The sequence below is a fragment of the Somniosus microcephalus genome, chromosome 1, assembly GCF_052327205.1.
Source record: "Somniosus microcephalus isolate GS21.2 chromosome 1, FLI_Smic_1.0, whole genome shotgun sequence".
NCBI classification, from domain to species: Eukaryota; Metazoa; Chordata; class Chondrichthyes; order Squaliformes; family Somniosidae; genus Somniosus; species Somniosus microcephalus.
Window position 1 is genome coordinate 338,107,322 of NC_140987.1, and position 22,409 is coordinate 338,129,730.

Consider the following 22,409-nt stretch of genomic DNA (forward strand, 5'->3'; position numbering starts at 1 on the left):
TCACTAAATCGGAGCGCGCCTGTCGATTGCTCGCTATGCCCGGGCTTGGGGACTCCAAGCCTTCGGAGTTGACGAGCCAAATGCTCACACTCCTGGGCTCAGAACCGGAATGCTTCATTTTCCGTGAACTATTTCTGAGCCAGCTGCCTGAGCAGGTGCAAGCTGCCCTGGCCAGATCCGAGGTGGAAGACTGCGCGGCAATCGTGGCAGAGGCGGACAAAATTTTCGCGGTAACGCAGCTGTACTGCACCGCCACGAGGCGCCCATCCCCCACAGACGCCACCCCAGCTCGTCAGCCTGCTGGGCTGTGTTTCTACCACGTGCAGTTTGGCGCGAAGGCGAGACATTGCCGCCCTCCCTGCAGCTTTCCCCCTCAAAAAAACAACCGCGACTACTGAGGAACGGGTCTAACGGGCGCCCCGTGGCCGCTATGGCGATCGGCAATGCGGGCGAGTTGCTTTTCATCACCAATACGCTCTCCGGTCATCGTTTTCTGTGCGACACCGGAGCGCAGTGCAGCATTTTACCCGCGTCCGCACTCGATGTGCAGGCAGGGAATCAAGGCCTCGCCCTTGAAGCGGCCACTGGCTGAGCAATTCGGACCTTCGGCAGACGGCGAGTGGATGTGTGCTTCGGGTGGCAACGTTTTCACTGGGAGTTTGTTACGGCCAAGGTTTCTCAACCCATTCTCAGCGTGGATTTCCTGTGCGCCAACAGCCTCCTGGTCGACGTGAAGAACCGGCGGTTGATCAACGCGGCAACTTTCAATTCTATCCCTTGTTACCGCAGTAACACTACGTCGCGCACCGTCGCCTGTGCTTTCCCGACTCCTGACGAGTTCGCTCGTCTGCTCGCCGAATTTCCCGACCTGACAAGACCCACGTTCTCCTCCACAGTCACGAAACATGGTGTTGAGCAACACATCACCACCAACGGCCCCCTGGTCTACACGCAAGCCCGGCGCCTGGAACCTGGCAAGCTGGCGGTCGCAAAAGCGGAGTTCGCGACCATGGACCGGTTAGGGATTATTCGTCGGTCGAATAGTCCCTGGTCTTTACCCCTCCATATCGTCCCGAAGCCTGGCGGCGGATGGCGACCATGCGGCGACTATCGACGCCTAAACGACGCCACCACTCCTGATCGGTACCCGAACCCCCACATCCAGGATTTCTCTGCCCATTTGGCAGGGAGCACTGTCTTCTCGAAAGTCGACCTCGTACGGGGCTACCACCAGGTCCCAGTGCACCCACAGGACGTCCAGAAGAGCGCAGTCATCACCCCATTCGGACTCTTCAAGTTTTTGCGAATGCCGTTTGGGTTAAAGAACGCCGCCCAGGCTTTCCAACGCCTGATGGACTCCGTGCTGCGGGACCTCAAGTTCCTCTTCGTCTACCTGGACGATATTCTAATTGCCAGTCCTACTAAAGAGGAACATATCTGTCACCTACGCACCCTTTTTCGACGCCTCAGCCAACACGGCCTGATTATCAACCCGGCCAAGTGTCAGTTTGGCCTGCACCAAATTGATTTCCTGGGGCATCGCATCACCGCAGAGGGAGTGGTTCCTTTACAAGCGAAGGTAGAGGTGGTGATATCCTTTCCACGCCCGCAAAACATTAAGACCCTGCAGGAATTCCTAGGCATGGTAAACTTTTACCACCGTTTCGTGCCTAAGGCAGCACTACTCATGCAGCCCCTGTATGAGGCCCTCAAGGGCAAGACTGGCAAGAACCCGGTAGACTGGACGGATGACATGGCCCGAGCGTTCGCCGACACCAAAAGCGCCTTAGCCAACGAAACCATGCTAGCGCACCCGCTGCCAGGAGCCACCATTGCCCTCACCACCGACGCGTCAGACTACGCAATCAGCGCCGTGCAAGAGCAGTGGGTGAACGGAACGTGGCAGCCGTTGGCATTCTTCAGCCGTCAACTACGTTGGAACGAGAGAGCATATAGCACGTTCAACCGGGAGTTGCTCGCCCTTTTTCTGGCCATCCGCCATTTTCGCTCCCTCCTGGAATGACGTCCTTTCACCGCCTTTGTGGACCATAAGCCACTAACTTTTGCTATGGCCAAGACCGCCGAACCGTGGTCATCCCGACAGCAACGTCAACTGACCTACATATCCAAATTCACCACGGATATACAGCACGTGGCCGGTAAGGACAACCTGGTGGCAGACTGCCTCTCCTGCGCGACCGTCAATACGGTTCATTTGGGCATTGATTACGCCCTCATGGCAGCAGACCAATCCTCAGACCCAGAAGTCCAAGCCTGCAGAACGGCCGTCACTGGCCTCCGGTTGTCTGACGTCAAGTTCCATTCAGCAGGTACCACGCTGTTGTGTGACGTCTCCATACGGGATCCTCGCCCGGTCGTGCCGGTCGTCTGTTCGACGCCATACACGGGTAGTCACACCCAGGAATGAAGGCCTCTCAGAAGCTGATGTCAGCGAAATTCGTATGGCATGGCATACACAAGGATGTCCGTGACTGGGCCAACACCTGCGTGGTCTGCCAAAAGGCCAAAGTACAGCGCCATGTCAAAGCTCCGTTGGCCACCTTCACAGTTCCGGAGCGACGTTTTGACCATGTCAATGTGGACCTGGTATGACCACTCCCACCCTCCCATGGTTTTTCACACATCCTGACCATGGTTGACCGCACCACCAGATGGCCGGAGGCGGTTCCCCTGTCATCCACTACTTCGGCGGATGTGGCCAGGCCGTTCATTTCCACCTGGGTCGCCCGTTTTGGAGTGCCCGCAGATATTTCTTCCGACAGAGGACCACAGTTTTCCTCCGAACTCTGGAATGTAGTGGCCCAAGGACTCGGTGTCAAATTGCACCGCACCACGGCCTACCACCCACAGGCGAATGGCCTCTGTGAACGCTTCCACCGATCACTGAAAGCTTCGCTGAGGGCCAGCCTCCAGGACGCTGGATGGGCAGACAAGCTACCTTGGGTCCTGTTGGGCCTTTGCATGGCCCCCAAGGAAGACCTTCACTCTTCATCAGCCGCTGCAAGTCCCGGGGGATTTCCTGCCAGCATCGACGAAGCCATGGTCCGCGTCTGACCAGCTTACTAGTCACCAGGAGGTGGCCAGATGCTTTGCACCGGTGCCCACTTCGCATCATGGGCTGCAGAGTTCGCACGTTCCCCCGGAGCTTCACAAGGCTGAGTACGTCTTTATTCGCCACGACGCTCATAGGGATCCACTCAAGGCCCCATATACTGGTCCCTTCCGTGTGTTGGAGGCAGGGGACAAAACCTTCACGGTAGATGTTGGTGGTAAACCGGACCACATTTCGGTCGATCGCTTAAAGCCAGCACATCTGGACCTCGACCGCCCCGTCGAGACAGCACAACCGCTGAGACGAGGTCGGCCACCCATCGCCGTTACAGCAGACCAAGTGCAACTGCCCAGTAAACTGGGGAAGTGGTGAGCAATGAGGATCTGGTGTTTCATTCATTGAAACCAGAGTCTAATGAGGTACTCACAGACAGCCCGTCCAGAATGAGGATCTGCTGCCTTCCTACTCCCTTCTTCCTCCTCCTCCTTCTCCTCCTTCTCCTGAGGTTGTCCTGGAACCTGTGGTGGTAAGGGCTTTGACTTGATGATGGCCAAGTTGTGGAGCATGCAACAGACCACCGCAAGATGGGGCACCTGCTCTGGCGTGTACTGGAGGACTCCTCCTGAACTGTCAAGGCAGGGGAGCCGTTACTTGAGCACATGATGGTCTGCTAGAAGAGGATTCTCATGGCAGCATAGCTCTCATTATATGAGTGCTGGCCACGAGTGGTGCAGTTGCAGAGGGGAGTCACAGCCAGGTGCAGAGCAGATAACCCTCGTCTCCAAGCAGCCACCCTCGGGTTTGACGTGGTGGCTGGAAGATTGCTGGCACACCAGACTGGTACAGGATGTAGGCATCATGACTGCTGCCAGGATTATGGGCATTCACCATCATGATGCGCTGGGCATGATTGCACACCAACTGCACATTAAATGAGTGATAGCCTTTGCGGTTATGGAATATCTCAGGATTTGTATGCGGTGCCCGCAAAGCCACATGTGTGCAGTCGATGCCATCCTGCATGGGGAAGCCCGATATCCTGGTAAAGCCACATGGGTGCTCTTCCTGCTTCTCTCTGTCCAGAGAGAAGGCAATGAAGTCCCTTCTCCTGGATGCAGCAATGGATGCCGAACTGGAAGATGTTAGCTATGTCTCTTGCTCCAGATGGGACGGATCCAGTTGCAAAAATAGTTGAGGGCCACAGTGACCTGAGGCTGCAGGTCTGGTTCTAGGAGATGGCAGAGTTCTGTGACCACCTCCTTGGTGAAGCGGAGCCTCCAAAAACACTCCTCCTGGCTTAAGTGTAGGTAGGAGAAGTTCTTTCCGAAGACCCGGGTAAGGCCTCCTGCTGAGAGCCCTCCTGCCCCTCCTCCTCCTTCATCTGTGAGCATCTTTCCCTCTTCTTCGCTGCCTCAGCCCCAGATCCCTGTCATACTTGAGTTTGAGGGGGACTGCAAGTAGATCTGCCATGACTGGGAGCAAGTGGTGTGAGCAGAACCCTTTAAATGAGAAGCAAGGCGTTCTCCATTTGTTGCTGAGAGAAGTCCACTTGCAACACTTCCAGTCACTTCACCAACTTTAAATAACTGTAGAAACTTATACAGAGCCATTAGAAATGAAAAATAAAGTCAGCTGCAAGCTGTTGATTGATTTAAATAGCGCTGGTCAGGGGTCCTTCCTGTTGCTGAACGTATGTTCAGCTGGTCCTGATTTGGAGAGGGTGTTAAAAGGAGCGGCAATATCCAAAATGGCAGGGCGTGCGTCAAATTGGCATTGCATGCCGATTGACATCACAATCTAGCTCATCCAAATATCTGGACCTGACCAAAATGGAGGCCGCCACATTCCATGCCGGAAGTGGGCAGAAGCGAGGCAGCTGCCATTTTTTCTTTCAATCTGGCCTCAACAGCCAACGCAAACGGGTCCAATTTCCCGGCCAAAATGTTAAACTATATTTCAACTTGGCACCTAGTACTCACCCAATGCTTACCAGAGACTTCCACTCACTCCAAATTCCCAACTTTTACACTCTGTTTAGGTGCACTCCGTTTAAGACCCCTCTGTGCAGACCATGAAAAAAGATTTGCTACACGGCCTTATTTTAGTCCCCATAGTGTTTCCAGAATCAGAGATCTGGGCATAGATAAAAGCTAATTATCATCAGTTAGTGATGTGTCCTATTTCAAATAGTTATGATTTAGATCTCCTAGCTTTTTATCAAGAGAGGATATATTATCGACCCAACAACTCTCTTTAAATTGATGTGACAATAACTGCAGTAATGTGTTTTCAACAGTGATTATTTAGATATACCACACTTTTCTTTAGTGTATCTCACGGCCAGTGTACTACTTAATAAATTAGTGTTTAGACATGGGAGTGTAATCTCGGTGATAAAGATACAGGTTAAATATTTTTAGGTACCATATAAGCTGCCATGTGTTAGAACAAACTGCAGGAAAATCTGATTAGGATCAGGGCTTTTTCTAGTTAGAAGTTACTAGTCAGTAAATGTCAGGCAAAATTATGAAACTTTTCAATTTTCTCTTCACAGAAAATTTCTGCCGCTTGCACATCAGCTCCTGATTGGGGTCCATACTTGGAACAACACAGAGGGGAAAGATACAGAAACAGGCCGGACTCTACAGAAGCCCCTAACCGTGTGAAACTTCTTACTATGCTCGAGATGTGAACATTTAAGGGAAAATTACTTGTTCAATTTGTAAACAATTACCATGAAAATCCACCGCCGTTCTGGTGTACTCCCACCGTAACTGCAGTGGGAGTTCTCTGGAGCAGCCAGTAACTCGGCCGGGACCCAGATACAACTTTGATTAAAGTTTCCTCTGCCCACTTCAAACATAGGCATCAATTTGGGGCAGGGTGGGGCCGGGTAGAATTACTGAGCATTAGATTTCCCACATCATGATCCTTCAGTCATGCTCCACCCGAGTCCTGGTGCTAATATATGGGATTCCAGCCACTGCACATTGCGGACAGGAGCTCCTGCTCTCCCAACAACTCCCACCCAGAGTCTGCAGTGGCTGGGTTCCCTCCCATTAGCCACAGGATGTGGGTAAGATTAGCACAGAGGGACCTGACCATACTGATGTTTCTCACCAAATGCGGATGCACTGACTCAAAACATTGACTGTGCATGTGTAATGCTAATGGTTGGTGTGTCTGCTAACACGGGTCAGCCATGGCTTGTCTACTGGGCCGAACTCTCACCAGGAACTGAGTTTTAAATTCAGACAGATCATTAAATCTTATCCGATCAATTCTTCTTGAGTAATTATTTTCTTTTCTTTACTTTTCTGGTGGCATTTGTACAACTGCTACAAAAATTCTTCATTCTCCTTTAGCATACAGTATATTGTTTATAACTTGCATTAACACTGCACAGTATATAATGGCCCAGTAATTCCGTTCCAAACGCGTGAGTACGGTCGGGGTACTCACGCATCTGGCTGGAGGAAATGCCGGTTTTCAGCATGCACAGCGCATGCGGGGAAAACCGGCATTTCCTGTCCTCTGAACGAAGGGGTTCAGAGGCACAGCGTGTGCGACTGCACAGGCAGCACGTGCGCAGTGAACTTCGTCGATTTCATTCATGGACTCAATGAGGTTAAGTCCTTACAACTTACACATGAAAAAAGCATGTGTAAAGTTGCTCCAGAGGCTGCGGGGGAAGATATATTTTATCGTGAAGCTTCTGAAAGGCAATATTTTTGTTTGGGAAAGGGAGGGAAGTTATTTTAAGAAATGCTGAGGTAAGTTTTAAAGTTTAATTTTTTTTTTTTAAACGGGTTTTCAGTACTGTAGGTAGAAGGAGCAATTGTGGCTGTGTGAATTGAATTTGCTGTGTTTATTAAATGTGAAAATGACTGTTCTAAAATGAGTAATGTAACATTTCCAACATTTTTAAGAAAGAAATTTTCATCAGTAATATATTCTTTTAAGTAATTATGTATGTATGTCCGTATATATTCCTTTACGTATATGTATGTATGTATATATTCCTTTACTTATGTGTATGAATGTATGTATTTAATTATGATTTTGCAATAAGTTACTTTCTCTGAAAGTCATAATTAAATACATACATTCATACACATAAGTAAAGGAATATATACATACATATACGCAAAGGAATATATACAGACATACATACATAATTACTTAAAAGAATATATTACTGATGAAAAGTTTCTTTCTTAAAAATGTTGGAGTCATTTTCACATTTAATAAACACAGCAAATTCAATTCACATAGCCACAATTGCTCCTTCTACCTACAGTACTGGAAACCCGTTTTAAAAAACAAAAATAAACTTCAAAACTTACCTCAGCATTTCTTCAAATAACTTTCCTCCCTTTCCCAAACAAAAATAATTGCCTTTCAGAAGCTCCACGATAAAATATATCTTCCTCCGCAGCCTCTGGAGCAACTGTACTCATGCTTTTTTCATGTGTAAGTTGTAAGGACTTAACCTCAGTGAAAGCATGAATGAAACCGGTGAATTTTACTGCGCACGCGCTGCCTGTGCAGTCGCACGCGTTCTGCCTCTGAACCCCTTCGTTCAGAGGACAGGAAATGCCGGTTTTCCCCGCATGCGCTGTGCATACTGAAAACCGGCATTTCCTCCGGCCAGACGAGTGAGTACCCCGACCGTACTCACGCGTTTGGAATGGAATTACTGGGCCAACATTTTATATGTCAATAAAATGAAAAATTTAACAATTACACGATTTGCCCCCTCGCATCTGCGACTGAGGGTCCAAGGAGGTGCATTGCGCAAGAGGTTATCGTCGTACATATCCTCACACTGTTCCCTTTCGGGAACTGTATGAAGTGGTGGAAGGATTTCTGGCCACGTTAACGCTCCTTCCGTGACCATAACCATCTTCATACCAGCCATTAGGGTGGTTAGTCCTATGGCGTGAGGGTTTTACGGGCTCCCACAACCCATCTGAGGGGGGGGGCCACCCACACCTGCGGACGCAAGTATCCCGCTGGATGTCCACCCAGAATTTATAGTTGGAGCTCCGACTCCACTTGCCGGGACTGTCTGGAGCGGCGTTCCATCTGGCCCAGCGGCGGGGATGCTTACCGCTACGCAAAAGGCCCACTCCGTGCAAAAGGTGACACCCATATGTTTCCTGTGCATTTTCCCTCCCCGTGACTGGAGCCCTATGCTGCCACTTGAAAGACCAAGCTATCATCTGTCCTTTCTGCAGCGCCTTGGACTTCTCATGACCAATGATGAGCAGGCGCTGCGCCTCCACCTCGTTGAGGAGATTGCTGAGGTCATCATCAGTTCAATTGTGAGTTCTTTTCATGCTGTGAATTGTGCTCATTCCAGCCATTTCACGTTGCTAATCGGAGTGGGCCTTTGGCGTAGCGGTAGGATCCCCGCCGCTGGGCCAGACAGGGTAGGGTTTCGAACCCCGCTCCAGACAGTTCCGGCAAGTGGAGTCGGAGCTCTGGCTCTAAATTCTGGGTTGACATTGTGGTAAACCACTGTTATACCTGTCTGTGCCTGTATGTGTATTCCACTCGGTACAGGTCTGGACATGCCTCAGCTGACTCCTCCCACTATTCCAGGTATATAAGTGACTACCTCCCAGTCCCTTAGTATTCTGGACGGGTCGGCCACTCGAGACAAGACCTTCATTCTTTAGTTAATAAAAGCCTGATTGTTACTCGCTCAACCTCAGTCTTTTGAGTAATTGATGGCGCATCAATTTTATTAACTAAATTTTTTATAATGGAGAAGATCCTCACACCAGCATGCCTGGACCTGGACAGTCGGGAAGCGGACGCTTCCACCAAGTTTGCTCACTGGCTCACGTGCTTCGAGACATTCCTGACTGCCTCCACTGCGGTCGAAACGGATGCGGACAAACTGTCTGTCCTGATCTCCAAGGTGAACCACCGAGTGTACTCAGTCATCCGGGACGCGACCTCGTACACAGCCGCCCTTCAGCTCCTCAAGACCCAGTACACGCGCCCTGTGAACGAAGTATACGCTAGGCACCTTCTGGGGAGTCGCAAGCAACAACCTGGGGAATCGACTGAGGAATACCTCCAAGCACTGTCCGTGCTTGGCCGGGCCTGTGGGTGTAAGGCGGTAACGCCCACTAAGTACACGGAGGAACTGATCCGGGATGCCTTCGTAGCGGGCCACAGGTCCAACTACACCCGACAGCGACTGCTGGAGCAGAATGACCTCACCCTCGACAAAGCCTCCGACATCGCACTAACGCTGGACGCAGCCTTTCGGGGCATGGATGCCTACTCCTCTGCACCGTGGACACCGCGGGGAACGTCAACCTGGGACACGGTAGGACAGCCCCATAGCACCGTGCCACCCCAGCCACAGCCCAACAATGGCCCAACTACCGCAGCAGTGTCCCAAAGCCAGACAGCAGTATCCCAAGGCCAGAAATGCTACTTCTGTGGCCAGGCCAAACACCCCAGAGCGCGCTGCCCGGCGAAGAATGCGGCCTGCTCGGGCTGCGGGAAAACGGGACACTACGCCAGCATCTGCAAGGCCAAAGCCACCCCGAACGCCAGCAGCGCCGCGTGTGGGCCGTGCGAGCCGCCATCTTGGGCCTCCCCAGCCATGTGCGAACCACCGCAGCAGCAGCCATCTTGGACGACTCCAGCCACATGGGAATCATGGACGCCGCCATCTTGGACACCAGCCGGGATGCAGCAGACCACCAACCCCCCCCCCACCTGATACCCGCAGCGACACACCGACCCCTACGCTGGCCTCTGTGACGCTGGACCAAACGAGATCGCACCAACTAGCTCGGTCCAAAATGGACGTTAAGGTAAACGGCCATGCAATAAACTGCCTTTTTGACTCCGGGAGCACAGAGAGCTTCATCCACCCCGACATGGTGCGGCGTTGCTCTCTCCCAGTCCTGCCTGCGCACCAGCGGATTTCTATGGCCTCCGAGTCCCAGTCAGCGGACATTGGCGGCTACTGCGTGGTGACACTAGTAGTAGACGGGACTGTATTCAATTATTTTAAACTCCTGGTCCTGCCCGACCTCTGCGCTGCTGTTCTACTGGGGTTGGATTTCCAGTGCCACCTCAAAAGCGTTACGATGGCGTACGGTGGCCCCCTCCCCCCACTCACAGTCCGCAGCCAGCAGCCTCCAAATTGCCCGCCGCACACCAGATGCAACCTCTCCACACTCAGAGTCCCACCCCCCCCACTGTTTGCTAACCTCACCCCCGACTGTAAGCCCATCGCCACAAAGAGCAGGCGATACAGTGCCGGGGACAGGGTTTTCATCAAAACCGAAGTGGAACGGCTCCTGAAGGAGGGGATTATTGAGGGCAGCTCCAGCCCCTGGCGAGCCCAGGTTGTGGTCGTTAAGACCGGCGAGAAACAACGCCTGGTCATCGACTACAGCCTAACAATAAACCGCTACACCCTGCTGGACGCCTACCCACTCCCCCGCATAGCTGACATGGTCAACCAGATCGCGCAGTACCGCGTCTTTTCGACCATTGACCTGAAATCAGCGTACCACCAGCTCCCCATCAGCCCTGAAGACCGCCAGTATACTGCTTTTGAGGCAAACGGCCGCCTCTATCACTTCCTTAGGGTTCCCTTCGGCGTTACCAACGGGGTCTCCGTCTTCCAAAGGGAGATGGACCGGATGTTCGATCAATACGAGCTGCAGGCCACTTTCCCTTACCTAGATAATGTGACCATCTGTGGCCATGACTTGCAGGACCATGACGCAAACCTCGAGAAATTCCTCCACACCGCCCAACTCCTGAACCTGACATATAACAAGGAGAAGTGCATATTCCGCACAGACCGCCTTGCCATCCTTGGCTGTGTTGTGGAACACGGGGTCATCGGTCCCGACCCAGACCGGATGCATCCCCTTATGGAACTCCCACTGCCCCACTGCCTAAAAGCTCTGAAGAGGTGCCTAGGTTTTTTTTCCTACTACGCTCAGTGGGTCCCCTACTGTGCAGACAAAGCCCGTCCGCTGATCAAGTCCACCTCTTTTCCCGTGACGGCAGAGGCCCGCTTAGCCTTCCACCGTATCAAGGAAGACATTGCCAAAGCCACCATGCACGCAGTGGACGAATCCATCCCCTTCCAGGTGGAAAGCGATGCGTCCGACTTCGCTCTGGCCGCCACCCTCAATCAGGCGGGGAGACCTGTGGCATTCTTCTCACGAACCCTCCAGGGCCCGGAGACCAGACACTCCGCGGTCGAGAAGGAGGCCCAGGCTATTGTGGAGGCTGTGCGTCATTGGAGGCACTACCTGGCCGGAAAACGATTTACCCTGCTCACTGACCAGCGTTCAGTTGCTTTTATGTTCAACAACAAGCAGAGGGGCAAAATCAAAAATGACAAGATCTTGAGGTGGAGAATCGAACTTTCCACCTACAATTACGAGATCTTGTACCGGCCTGGGAAGCTCAATGAACCCCCAGATGCCCTATCGCGTGGCACCTGCGCCAGCGCGCAGATCGATAGGCTGAGGGCCCTCCACAATGACCTCTGCCACCCGGGGGTCACCAGGTTCTTCCACTTCATCAAGGCCCGCAACCTGCCTTACTCCATCGAGGAGGTCAGGACCATGACCAAGAACTGCCAAGTCTGCGCTGAGTGCAAACCACACTTTTATAGACCAGACAGAGCCCACCTGATAAAAGCCACTCGCCCTTTCGAACGCCTGAGCGTCGATTTCAAAGGGCCTCTCCCCTCCTCCGACCGCAACGTGTACTTCCTCAACATCATTGACGAGTACTCCCGGTTCCCGTTCGCTATCCCCTGCCCGGACATGACCAGTGCCACGGTCATTAAATCTCTGAACAGCCTCTTCACCCTGTTCGGTTTCCCCAGCTATATCCATAGCGACCGGGGCTCATCGTTTATGAGCGACGAACTCCGCCAGTACCTGCTCGCTAGGGGTATAGCCACAAGCAGGACCACCAGTTACAACCCCCGGGGGAACGGACAGGTGGAAAGAGAGAATGCAACAATTTGGAAGGCCGCCCTACTAGCCTTAAAGTCTAGGGGCCTTCCGACCTCCCGCTGGCAGGAGGTGCTCCCCGATGCGCTCCACTCGATTCGGTCACTGCTCTGCACTGCCACCAATGCCACCCCTCACGACAAAATGTTTGTCTTCCCAAGGAAGTCCACATCGGGGACATCGTTACCGCCATGGCTGACGTCCCCAGGGCCGGTACTACTGAGAAGACACGTGAGGGCCAATAAAATGGACCCCCTGTTCGAGAGGGTCGACCTCCTCCACGCCAACCCCCAGTATGCTTACATTGCATACCCGGACGGGCGGGAGGACACAGTCTCCATACGAGACCTCGCACCCTCGGGGACCGCTGTAACCCACTACGACACAGTCTCCATACGAGACCTCGCACCCTCGGGGACCGCTGTAACCCACTACCCATTACCACCCCCCCCCCACGACCCGATATCCAACCCCAGCAGCCGGCTTGCCTTGGACCATCACCCACGAGGACTACACTCCAGGGCCCCAGCCTACACAGGACGCGACGCCGGAAGCTCCACCACCCCTGCCATCGCCACGTCGATCACAGCGGCAGACAAGACCCCCGGAGAGACTCCAATACACAAACTTTTAAATACACTTCACCCCGCCAGACTCATTTTTAAACAAGGGGTGAATGTGGTAAACCACTGTTATACCTGTCTGTGCCTGTATGTGTATTCCACTAGGTACAGGTCTGGACATGCCTCAGCTGACTCCTCCCACTATTCCAGGTATATAAGTGACTACCTCCCAGTCCCTTAGTATTCTGGACGGGTCGACCACTCGAGACAAGACCTTCATTCTTTAGTTAATAAAAGCCTGATTGTTACTCGCTCAACCTCAGTCTTTTGAGTAATTGATGGCGCATCAGACATCCAGTGAGATATTTGTATCCGTCGGTGTGGGTGGCCCCCCCTCCTTGTATAGCTTGTGGGAGCCCGTAAAACCCTCCCGCCATAGGACTAACCACCCTAATGGCTGGTACAAAGATGGTTACCGTCACGGAAGGAGCGTTAATCACGGCCATAAATCCTTCCACCACTTCATACAGTTCCCCAAAGGGAACAGTGTGAAGACACGTATGACGACGACGTTGCTAAATAAATAAATGGAATGAAAAAAATTCTTTCAGGGCTTTTAAAAGTCTTTAAATTGCTTTAATTCTGTTTAAAACTACTTCAGATTCTTCAAAATAATGTAAACGTTTTTAAAAGTTTATAAAAGTTACCAAAAGCTTCATAAAAATACCAAAAACCTATTTGAAATGCTGCTCTGCATGTAAAAATGCTTTGCAGCTTGTGAGAAACATTGGGGGCATGTCCTATTAAACTGAGACCTCAAGGGGCGTGTCTCAGTTGCACAGCATGCTCCAGGCTTCGCACTGGCTGCACTCCTGGGCGGCATGACGTCAGACGCTGCCCGGGATTCTTCTCTTTCAAAAAGGAATTCCAGGCATCCCTGGAGGTGAACGGCAGGCACGTCGGGTAAGTGCAGATCGGGAGCTTGCACGCGCGGCAAGCCCCCGATCCGAATTTCTGCCCCAATAGATTAGTGTGCTTTCATCAAATTTAGACCAAATTCAAACTGACCTTAAAGCAGCAGTGTTGAATAGTGGAGTTTATAATGGAAAATATAACCCGACAATTTTCACAGTGTCCAACTGGTGCTAAATCTGGCACTGGGGCAGTCTCAACCCAGTACTGGGGCAGTCTCAACCCAGTACTGGGGCAGTCTGAAAATACTTCCTGGGGCAGTGCCAACCCTTTCGGCAGCAAGGTTACCCATTCCATCTGGATCTTTATTTCCAGCTGAACACAACTTACACATGAGCGACAATATCTGAGCTGGCTTCACTCTCACCTCCCACTGATCTCACACACTTATTAAATGAATAAACTCAGACTCTGATCACTGCTATAATTAATACTCAAGTGTGCATTAATACTGATTTATAGCGAAATACTGAATTTCCTGCATAATTTCAGCTACTCATCTGTAGACTTTTCTCTGCTTGTTACTGACTAGTACTGCCTCACAAGCTAACCCGGTTAATGACTCCCTGTCCTTATTACATTGTTCCCGTAAAGATACCATTTTGGGACTTCAGGGTAATGGTTCTTACAGAAGAAAGAGAAGCTGAGTAAACTATCAGAGAGAGAGAGAGATAGAGACAGAGACTGTTACATCCACTAAGACAAAGAGAGAGACAGATTTCTCCCTCTACCACTGAAGTACTTCCAGAAATAAATTGCTGCAGATTGTTTATTACTTCCTAGTACTGATTGTCTGAGGGATGCAGAATCCTCTTATTTTTATATCTTAATTTCAAAAGGAAGTCTTCCTACATTCAATTATCCAAACAGAGTGACCCATGTGTCAGAAGGTCTCGCACCCTTCTGTCAATCAAACCTGATCAGTATGGGGCTATGTGAATGTCATTGTGTCACTGGGGTGTAGCTTTACCCCCGGCATAACAGATTTTGTGTCTGTGTAGGAATGTTTAGTTCCTATCCAAAAGACTGAGGTCCACTCAGGCGATCAAATAAACGAGGTTTAATGAAAACTAACAGAGTTTGACGGATAGCTACAGGATAACATCGAATATAGGTCTAGTCAGTTCGGAGGCTCCACGAGGACTGCTAGGGCGGTCCCGTGGCTGACGTCATGACGTCATCACCTTTTTCCCGCCGGTGGGGGATCACGTGATGAACGGCGTGATGTCATCGCGTTTGCCCGCGCTATTAAAGTGATCGCGCTCTGTACATGTAAACAGTGAAAACAAAAATACAGACTCAGGCTGCAGCCAACATATTATTAAAGAGAATTATATACAATTGATTGGAGTCCCTTAGTGGCTCCGCCACATGCGCCCCCCCAGAATTGTCTTTAATAGCAAAAGTAAAATGGCGAGGAGGCCTGACAAGCCTGTCAGATCGACTTCTGTAGCCTTGAAGTGGAAGCTGATGGACGGCGGGAGAGCTGGCGGGCGGTTGCGTTTGATCTGGCACGGCGACTGTGGGCGGTCGGCCACGTTTCAGCGGTTGTGCGATCTCGACTAGGCGGTCAAGGTCCAAGTGAGCCGGCTTCAACTGGTCAACCGAAATGTGGTCCAGTTTACCTCCGACATCGACCGAAAAAGATTTGTCTCCCGGCTCTATCACACGGAAAGGACCAGTGTAAGGGGGTTTGAGCGGGTCCCGATGAGCATCGTGGCGGATAAATACATAGTCGGCATTCTTCAGCTCAGCTGGGACGTGGGAGCCCTGGAAGCCGTGATGCGACGTAGGCACTGGAGCGAAACTTCTGGCTGCCTCCTGGTGGCCGATGAGCTGCTGGAACACGGACCATGGCTCTGTTGGAGACGGAAGGAAATCCCCTGGTACACGTAGCGGCTGGCCATATATGAGCTCCGCCGAGGACGATTGAAGATCTTCTTTAGGTGCCGTACGAAGACCCAAAAGGACCCATGGAAGCCTGTCCACCCAGCCCGCGCCTTGAAGGCTGGCTCGCAGTGCGGCTTTGAGCGACCTGTGGAAACATTCGCACAGGCCGTTCGCCTGTGGATGGTAGGCAGTGGTGCGATGTAGCTTGACACCAAGCCCCTGAGCCACAGCGTTCCAGAGCTCCAAAGAAAACTGCGGCCCACGATCGGACGAGATGTCTGCCGGTACCCCGAAGCGGGTGACCCAAGAGGAGATGAATGCCCTGGCAACGTCTGCGGAAGTGGTGGAAGACAGAGGAACTGCCTCCGGCCATCGAGTGGTGCGGTCCACCATTGTAAGCAGATGAGTAAACCCATGCGAAGGCGGAAGTGGCCCCACCAGGTCCACATGCACATGATCAAACCTACGTTCCGGAATGGCGAAAGTGGCCAATGGAGCCTCGACGTGACGCTGCACCTTGGCCTTTTGGCAGACCACGCAGGTGTTGGCCCAGTCGCGAACATCCATGTGCATGCCCCGCCACACGAATTTGGATGACATCAACCATTGCGAGGCCTTCATGCCAGGGTGCGACAACCCGTGGATGGCGTCAAAAACTTTTTGACGCCAGGCGACCGGGATGATAGGGCGAGGATCTCCTACGGAGACGTCGCAGAGTAGCATAGTGCCCGCGGCATGGAATTTGACGTCGGCCGCTTGGAAGCTAGAGGGGTTGGTTCTGTAAAGTTGGACCTCCGGATCCGAGGCTTGATCCGCAGCCATGAGGGCATAGTCGATGCCGAGCAGGACTGCATGAACGGTCACGCGGGAGAGGCAATCCGCCACCAGGTTGTCCTTGCCGGACACATGCTGAATGTCAGTGGTGAATTCTGAGATAAATGTCAACTGACGTTGTTGCCGAGCTGACCACGGTTCGGCGGTCTTGGCCATAGCGAACGTTAGTGGCTTATGGTCAACAAAAGCCGTGAACGGACGTCCCTCTAGCAAGAACCGGAAATGGCGGATGGCCAGAAAAAGGGCCAGCAACTCCAGGTCGAACGTGCTGTACTTTCGTTCGTTTCGCCGTAGTTGACGGCTGAAAAACGCCAGCGGTTGCCATGGCCCATGCACCCACTGTTCCTGCACTGCACCGATGGCGTAGTCTGTTGCGTCGGTGGTAAGGGCGATGGTGGCACCTGGCAGCGGGTGTGCCAGTGTGGTTGCGTTGACTAAAGCGCCTTTTGTGTCGACGAACGCCCAGTCCATGTCAACCTTCCAGTTGATCGGATCCTTGCTGGACTTGCCCTTGAGGGCCTCATACAGGTGTTGCATGAGCAGAGCTGCATTAAGGACGAACCGGCGATAAAAATTTACCATCCTGAGGAACTCCTGCAGGGCCTTGATGGACTGCGGGCGCGGGAACGAAGTAACTGCCTCCACCTTCGTTTGCAGGGGAATTGCTCCGTCTGATGTGATGCGATGGCCTAAAAAATCAATCTGCTGCAGGCCGAACTGGCACTTGGCTGGGTTGATGATCAAGCCGTGTTGACTGAGGCATCTAAAGAGAGTGCGCAAATGGCAGATGTGCTCCTCTTTATTAGGGCTGGCGATGAGGATGTCATCGAGGTAGACGAACAGAAACTTGAGGTCCCGAAGCACGGAGTCCATCAAGCGCTGGAAAGCCTGTGCAGCGTTCTTCAATCCAAACGGCATCCGCAGCAATTCAAACAGGCTGAATGGGGTGATGGCTGCAGTTTTCGGGACATCTTGCGGGTGTACGGGGACGTGGTGGTAGCCACGGACAAGGTCAACTTTTGAAAAAATGGTATTTCCCGCCAAATGTGCAGAGAAATCCTGAATATGAGGGATCGGGTACCGATCAGGAGTAGTGGCGTCATTCAGGCGTCGGTAGTCGCCGCAAGGCCGCCATCCACCGCCAGGTTTTGGAACAATGTGGAGAGGCGAAGACCAGGGACTATTCGACCGGCGAATAATCCCTAGCCGCTCCATCGTGTCGAACTCCGCTTTCGCAGCCGTGAGCTTGCCAGGTTCGAGGTGCCGGGCCCGTGCGTAGACCGGGGAGCCAGTAGTGGTGATGTGATGTTCAACACCATGTTTCGTGGCCGTGAAAGAGAAAGTGGGTCTGGTCAGGTCTGGGAAATCTCCGAGGAGGCGAGTGAAGTCATCCGGAGGTGGGGACGCGCAGGAGACAGTGCGCGTCATGGTGTTACCGCGGTAGCACGGGATGGAGTGAAAAGTGGCTGCATTGATCAACCGGTGGTGCCGTACATCCACCAGGAGGCCGTTGGCGCACAAAAACTCTGCCCCGAGGATGGCTTGAGAGACTTTGGCCATGATGAAATCCCAGTAAAACCGTTGGCCGCCGAAGCACACCTGGACCCGCCGGCTTCCGAAGGTCCGAATGGCCCCGCCATTAGCCGCCTGGAGGGAGGGGCCATGCCCCCCAATTTGTAGTTCAAGGTTTGATGCGGGTAGGATGCTACACTGCGCCCCGGTGTCACAAAGGAAATGTCGACCAGATAGGGGGTCGTTGATGAAGAGGAGTTTTCCCGAATTACCGATTGCCATCGCAGCCGTGGGGCACTCGTCATAACCAGTCCTCTTTCGACAGGGTGACTGTTGTTTTTTTTGTTTTGAGCGAAAAGCTGCAGGGAGGGCGGCAGCATCTTGCTTTTACGCCAAAATGGGCGTGGTAGAAGCACAACCCCGCAGGTTGAGGGGCTGGAGCGGCATCTGTGGGGGATGGGCGCCTCGTGGCTGCGCAGTACTGCTGTGTCACCGTGAAGATCTTGTCCGCTTCGGCAGCCAGCTCTGCGCAGTCGGTGACTTCCTACCTGGCTAGGGCAGCCTGAACTTGCTCCAGTAGCTGGCTGAGGAATAGCTCCCTGAAGAGGAAGCATTCCGGTTCGGAGCCCAGGAGCGTTAGCAATTGGCTCATGAGCTCGGACTGCTTGGAGTCCCCGAGGCCGGGCATATTGAGGAGCCGGTGGGCGCAGTCCGACTTCGTCAGCCCGAAGACCTGTAACAACCGCGCCTTTATCGTATCATACTTGCGATCTTCTGGTGGATTACCAAGCAGGCTGATGATCTGCGAGGCTGTGGCGCTGTCGAGGGCAGAGACCACGTAATAGTAACGGGTCTGATCCGCAGCGATGTTCCTGATGGCGAACTGGGCTTCAACCTGGATGAACCACGTGGCTGGCTGTTGCTCCCAGAACTGTGGTAGTTTCAAAGCAACGGCGTTCGATTCCATGTTCAGTAGCTTCTGCGAAAACCGTTCGCAAAAGTCAGGGTCACCAATGTAAGAATGTCTAGTTCCTATCCAAAAGACTGAGGTCCACTCAGGCGATCAAATAAACGAGGTTTAATAAATACTAACAGAGTTTGACGGATAACTACAGGAGAACATCGAATGTAGGTCTAGTCAGTTCTGAGGCTCCACGAGGACTGCTAGGGCGGTCCCGTGGCTGATGTCATGACATCATCACATTTTTCCCACCGGTGGGGATCACGTGATGAACGGCGTGATGTCATCGCGTTTGCCCGTGCTATTAAAGTGATCGCGCTCTGTACATGTAAACAGTGAAACCAAAGATACAGACTCAGGCTGCAGCCAACATATTATTAAAGGGAATTATATACAATTGATTGGAGTCCCTTAGTGGCTCTGCCACATCTGCACATTTATGACCTTTTCTCTATCAAACTTGCTTTTCTCACTAATTTTTACACAAATGAGGTGATGTGCCATCTTTATGTTCCATTCAGTTTTATTCTGAATGGTTTGAGTTCAGGACAATTGTCTCTGATTCTAGCAAGGAAGGTCTGTAGTATTAACACACATTATCCTGATTCAATTAACTGAGAGGTTTTCTGGTTTTAGTGGGTTTGTGTCTTTTCCATGGCTTGTACTAGCTGAGAGCTTGTGTTAGCTAAAAGCCCATTTTCAATATTCAGTTCAACAGCTGAACTCCATTTTGTATGGTCAGCTTTCAAGCTAAGACTCCATTTTAGGAGGTTACAGGGCATTTCCCCATCGAATCTTCAAGGGATCCTTTGGGCATGTTACAGGGCACCGTTCCTACAGCTCCCCCTTCCTTGGAAAAGAAGATCTGACATATCCTTCTTACAAGACAGTACTTTCACACAATAACATCTGGCATATGTGTCACCCTACTGTTACAATACAGGATGGTCTTGGAGTACATATAAAATAATGAATACACTCGACTACAAGTAAGTAGTGCAATTGGCTTAGCTATACTGGTTAAATGTGGAATAGTCGACTCTTCCGACCAGTATTAGTGAAATCTCGCAGAACTTCAGTATGGTTTAGTAGGTAGGCTGATAACCAGTTTGAAAAGGATCTGTGTTGAAGTTCATCATTAATTTGGACTCGGGCCTGCTATCTGGACCAAAGGTAAGTCTTGCTCTTTTGGAGTCCATTCCTCACTCCACATTCCTCATAACCCTGTAACATTAGCTATTTGTGCCAACAGAGGCTCTGTTTTAACAGAGTGGCTGCTGCCAACGACCGGGAGCTGCGTTGAATTGTTGGTCAACCTGTGATTTGCAGTGTGAGGTAGTGTAACCAGGCTGAGGTTTTCTGTCTATAATTAGTCCGGTATTATTCCACACTTTGTACCACAAAAGGATACAGTTGAACACTGCAGCCATCAATGCTCCTAAGCTCTGGTTTACAGATACTCAAGATGTGTGAAAGGTCTTTCATTTGTGAAAAACATCATTGGGCCTGCATGATATTCTCATTTCAGTCTGAATTTTAACTAAAGATATCCGGATTAATTTCGTGAATGCAATGTGCAGCAATTGGTTTCTCATCAATATCTCCTTCCAAGACTTCTCTTATTTTTAAGTCCTGGGGAAGGTTTAGTTGAGCAGAACTTCCTGCCTGATCAAGGCCCTTGGGCTTGAATTTTCCAAGGGGTCAGTGGGTGGGAACGATGGTGGGTCGGGTGGGAAAGTGTTTTTTTTTACAGCAGATTGGGACCACATTGTCAACCCATCGCCACAAGCCTTTCCCAATGTCAGGTCTGTCAGCCATGAGCAGACCCAACAGACAGTGGTGGACGACCCAATTAATTTCATTAACATCCAATTGGCAGATCATTAGCAGGCTGTTTTTAACTTACCCTTTCATTTTAATTTCATGGCCACAGGAACGACGCTGTTCGGGGACCATGGCTGTCAACCTGAGGTAGGAGTTCAGTGGCCATTGCTCCAGCTGATTACTTGACAGCTTCCAATGTACAGTAAAAGCTCCCACCTGACAGATCATCACTTTCCTCAGCCACAAGCTGTTTCTCAATCCATTTTCAGCACAGATTCTGAAAACTTTCCACATTCTACTTTCCATCCAGTATCACCTCATTGGAAGAACTGTCTTATCATTGCTTCTGTCATCTCTACTTCACCTGCCACCTATTCCATCAACATGGGTGCCCTTTATACTCTCTCACCTTGGTCCTCAGAATCAGACCACGATGAGCTCCAACACCAGCAGCACCAGGCACACCAGCAGCACCAACAACGCCAACCTTCTCCGCAATCACCTGATGCTGCACAGGACAGAGGGCATCAGCACCCAAGCACATTGCTGCCCAGGTGACCAGGGATGGCCTTACCATGGCCAGATTTACTTCACTTGACACTGGCCTGGCTGCCACATGATGCGTCAGGTTGGCAACACCCCACAACAACACCATAAAGCATCCCTACAATGACCAAGCCATTCCTTTCACACTCACCACCATTGCGGGGGTACCATTATGTCTCACCATTCACTGCAACTCACTAAGCCACTTCCAAAGGCGCACACAAATCTGTCCAAGAATGGAAAGTGTTAAAAATAAAGGTTTCAATGTTTGACAGCACATTAACAGAAACTTTACATGGACATTGCATAAAACACCCAAGTGGCTACCTTTGTGTGTTGTTAATTGGTATTATTGCACTAGGATGAGGGTGAGTGTGAGGGGTGGCTAGTGAGATAGGAATGTGATAATGTAGATAGAGAGAGAGGGATGGGTGGACATGCAATGTAGGTTGGTGTGAGTAAGGATGTGCAGGCGTAGGGTAGGGAAGGCAGAGTGATGGGGATGTGATGAGAGGCACAGCAGGATGAAGGTGAGTGTGGCTTTGCACTAACGTTTCATGAGCTAATGAGACCATTGAAAGGTTTGCAGCACTGCACCCAGGTCCTCCTGATGACATCCCTGCTTGTGACCTCTGTAATGTGCAACCAGGCTGTTTTGGTGTTCTGGGGAGGTCTCTTGTGCCCATCGGAAGGGAAGAGGACCTCCATGTATGCTCTGACTCCCTCCATAAGCATATGGAGGGAGACATGGGAGAGCCTGGGTGCAGCCCTGCACCTCTGTGCCATCATTGTCAGTGTTTGCAGCACTTCAATGCTGTAGAACACTGACAGGACAAATGACAAAATAAAGTTGTCCATGGTCCCTTTAAGAAAACCAGCTGTTGACACATCTTGAATGACGTCACCGGACCTGCTCCTTTAATTGGACCGGGAAATGCGCTGGGCGGGCTTAACAAGCCCTATCAAGGGAGTATCATTTTAGACAGTGGGATGGAGCTAGCAGTGGGGTTGGGACCCGCCACTGGCGTCGCCCGCCCCGGACCCGCCGAGGTGAGCAAACTCCCAGCCATTCTGTCTGAATCTTCCTTTATTTCCCTCGAAGAGGAATCCATGTGATCCATAATTGTTATCAGGTCTTTGACAGCATCAGGTTCTAGCCAATAGAGGTAACATACATGAAGCGCCTTGGGAATTTTACTACGTTAAAGACGCTA

At 51.4% G+C, this 22,409-nt stretch overlaps 1 protein-coding gene across 1 annotated transcript in view; it reads left to right on the forward strand.

Moving 5' to 3' along the window:
• Positions 1-6,375, forward strand: part of LOC147124925 (sodium- and chloride-dependent neutral and basic amino acid transporter B(0+)-like) — a 147,034-nt gene extending 140,659 nt beyond the window's left edge. The window contains exon 14 of the mRNA XM_085994764.1: positions 5,628-6,375. Within this exon, the coding sequence (XP_085850890.1) occupies positions 5,628-5,765 (138 nt within the window). The 3' untranslated portion in view covers positions 5,766-6,375. The remainder of the gene's footprint in view (positions 1-5,627) is intronic.
• The last annotated feature ends 16,034 nt before the right edge of the window (positions 6,376-22,409 follow it).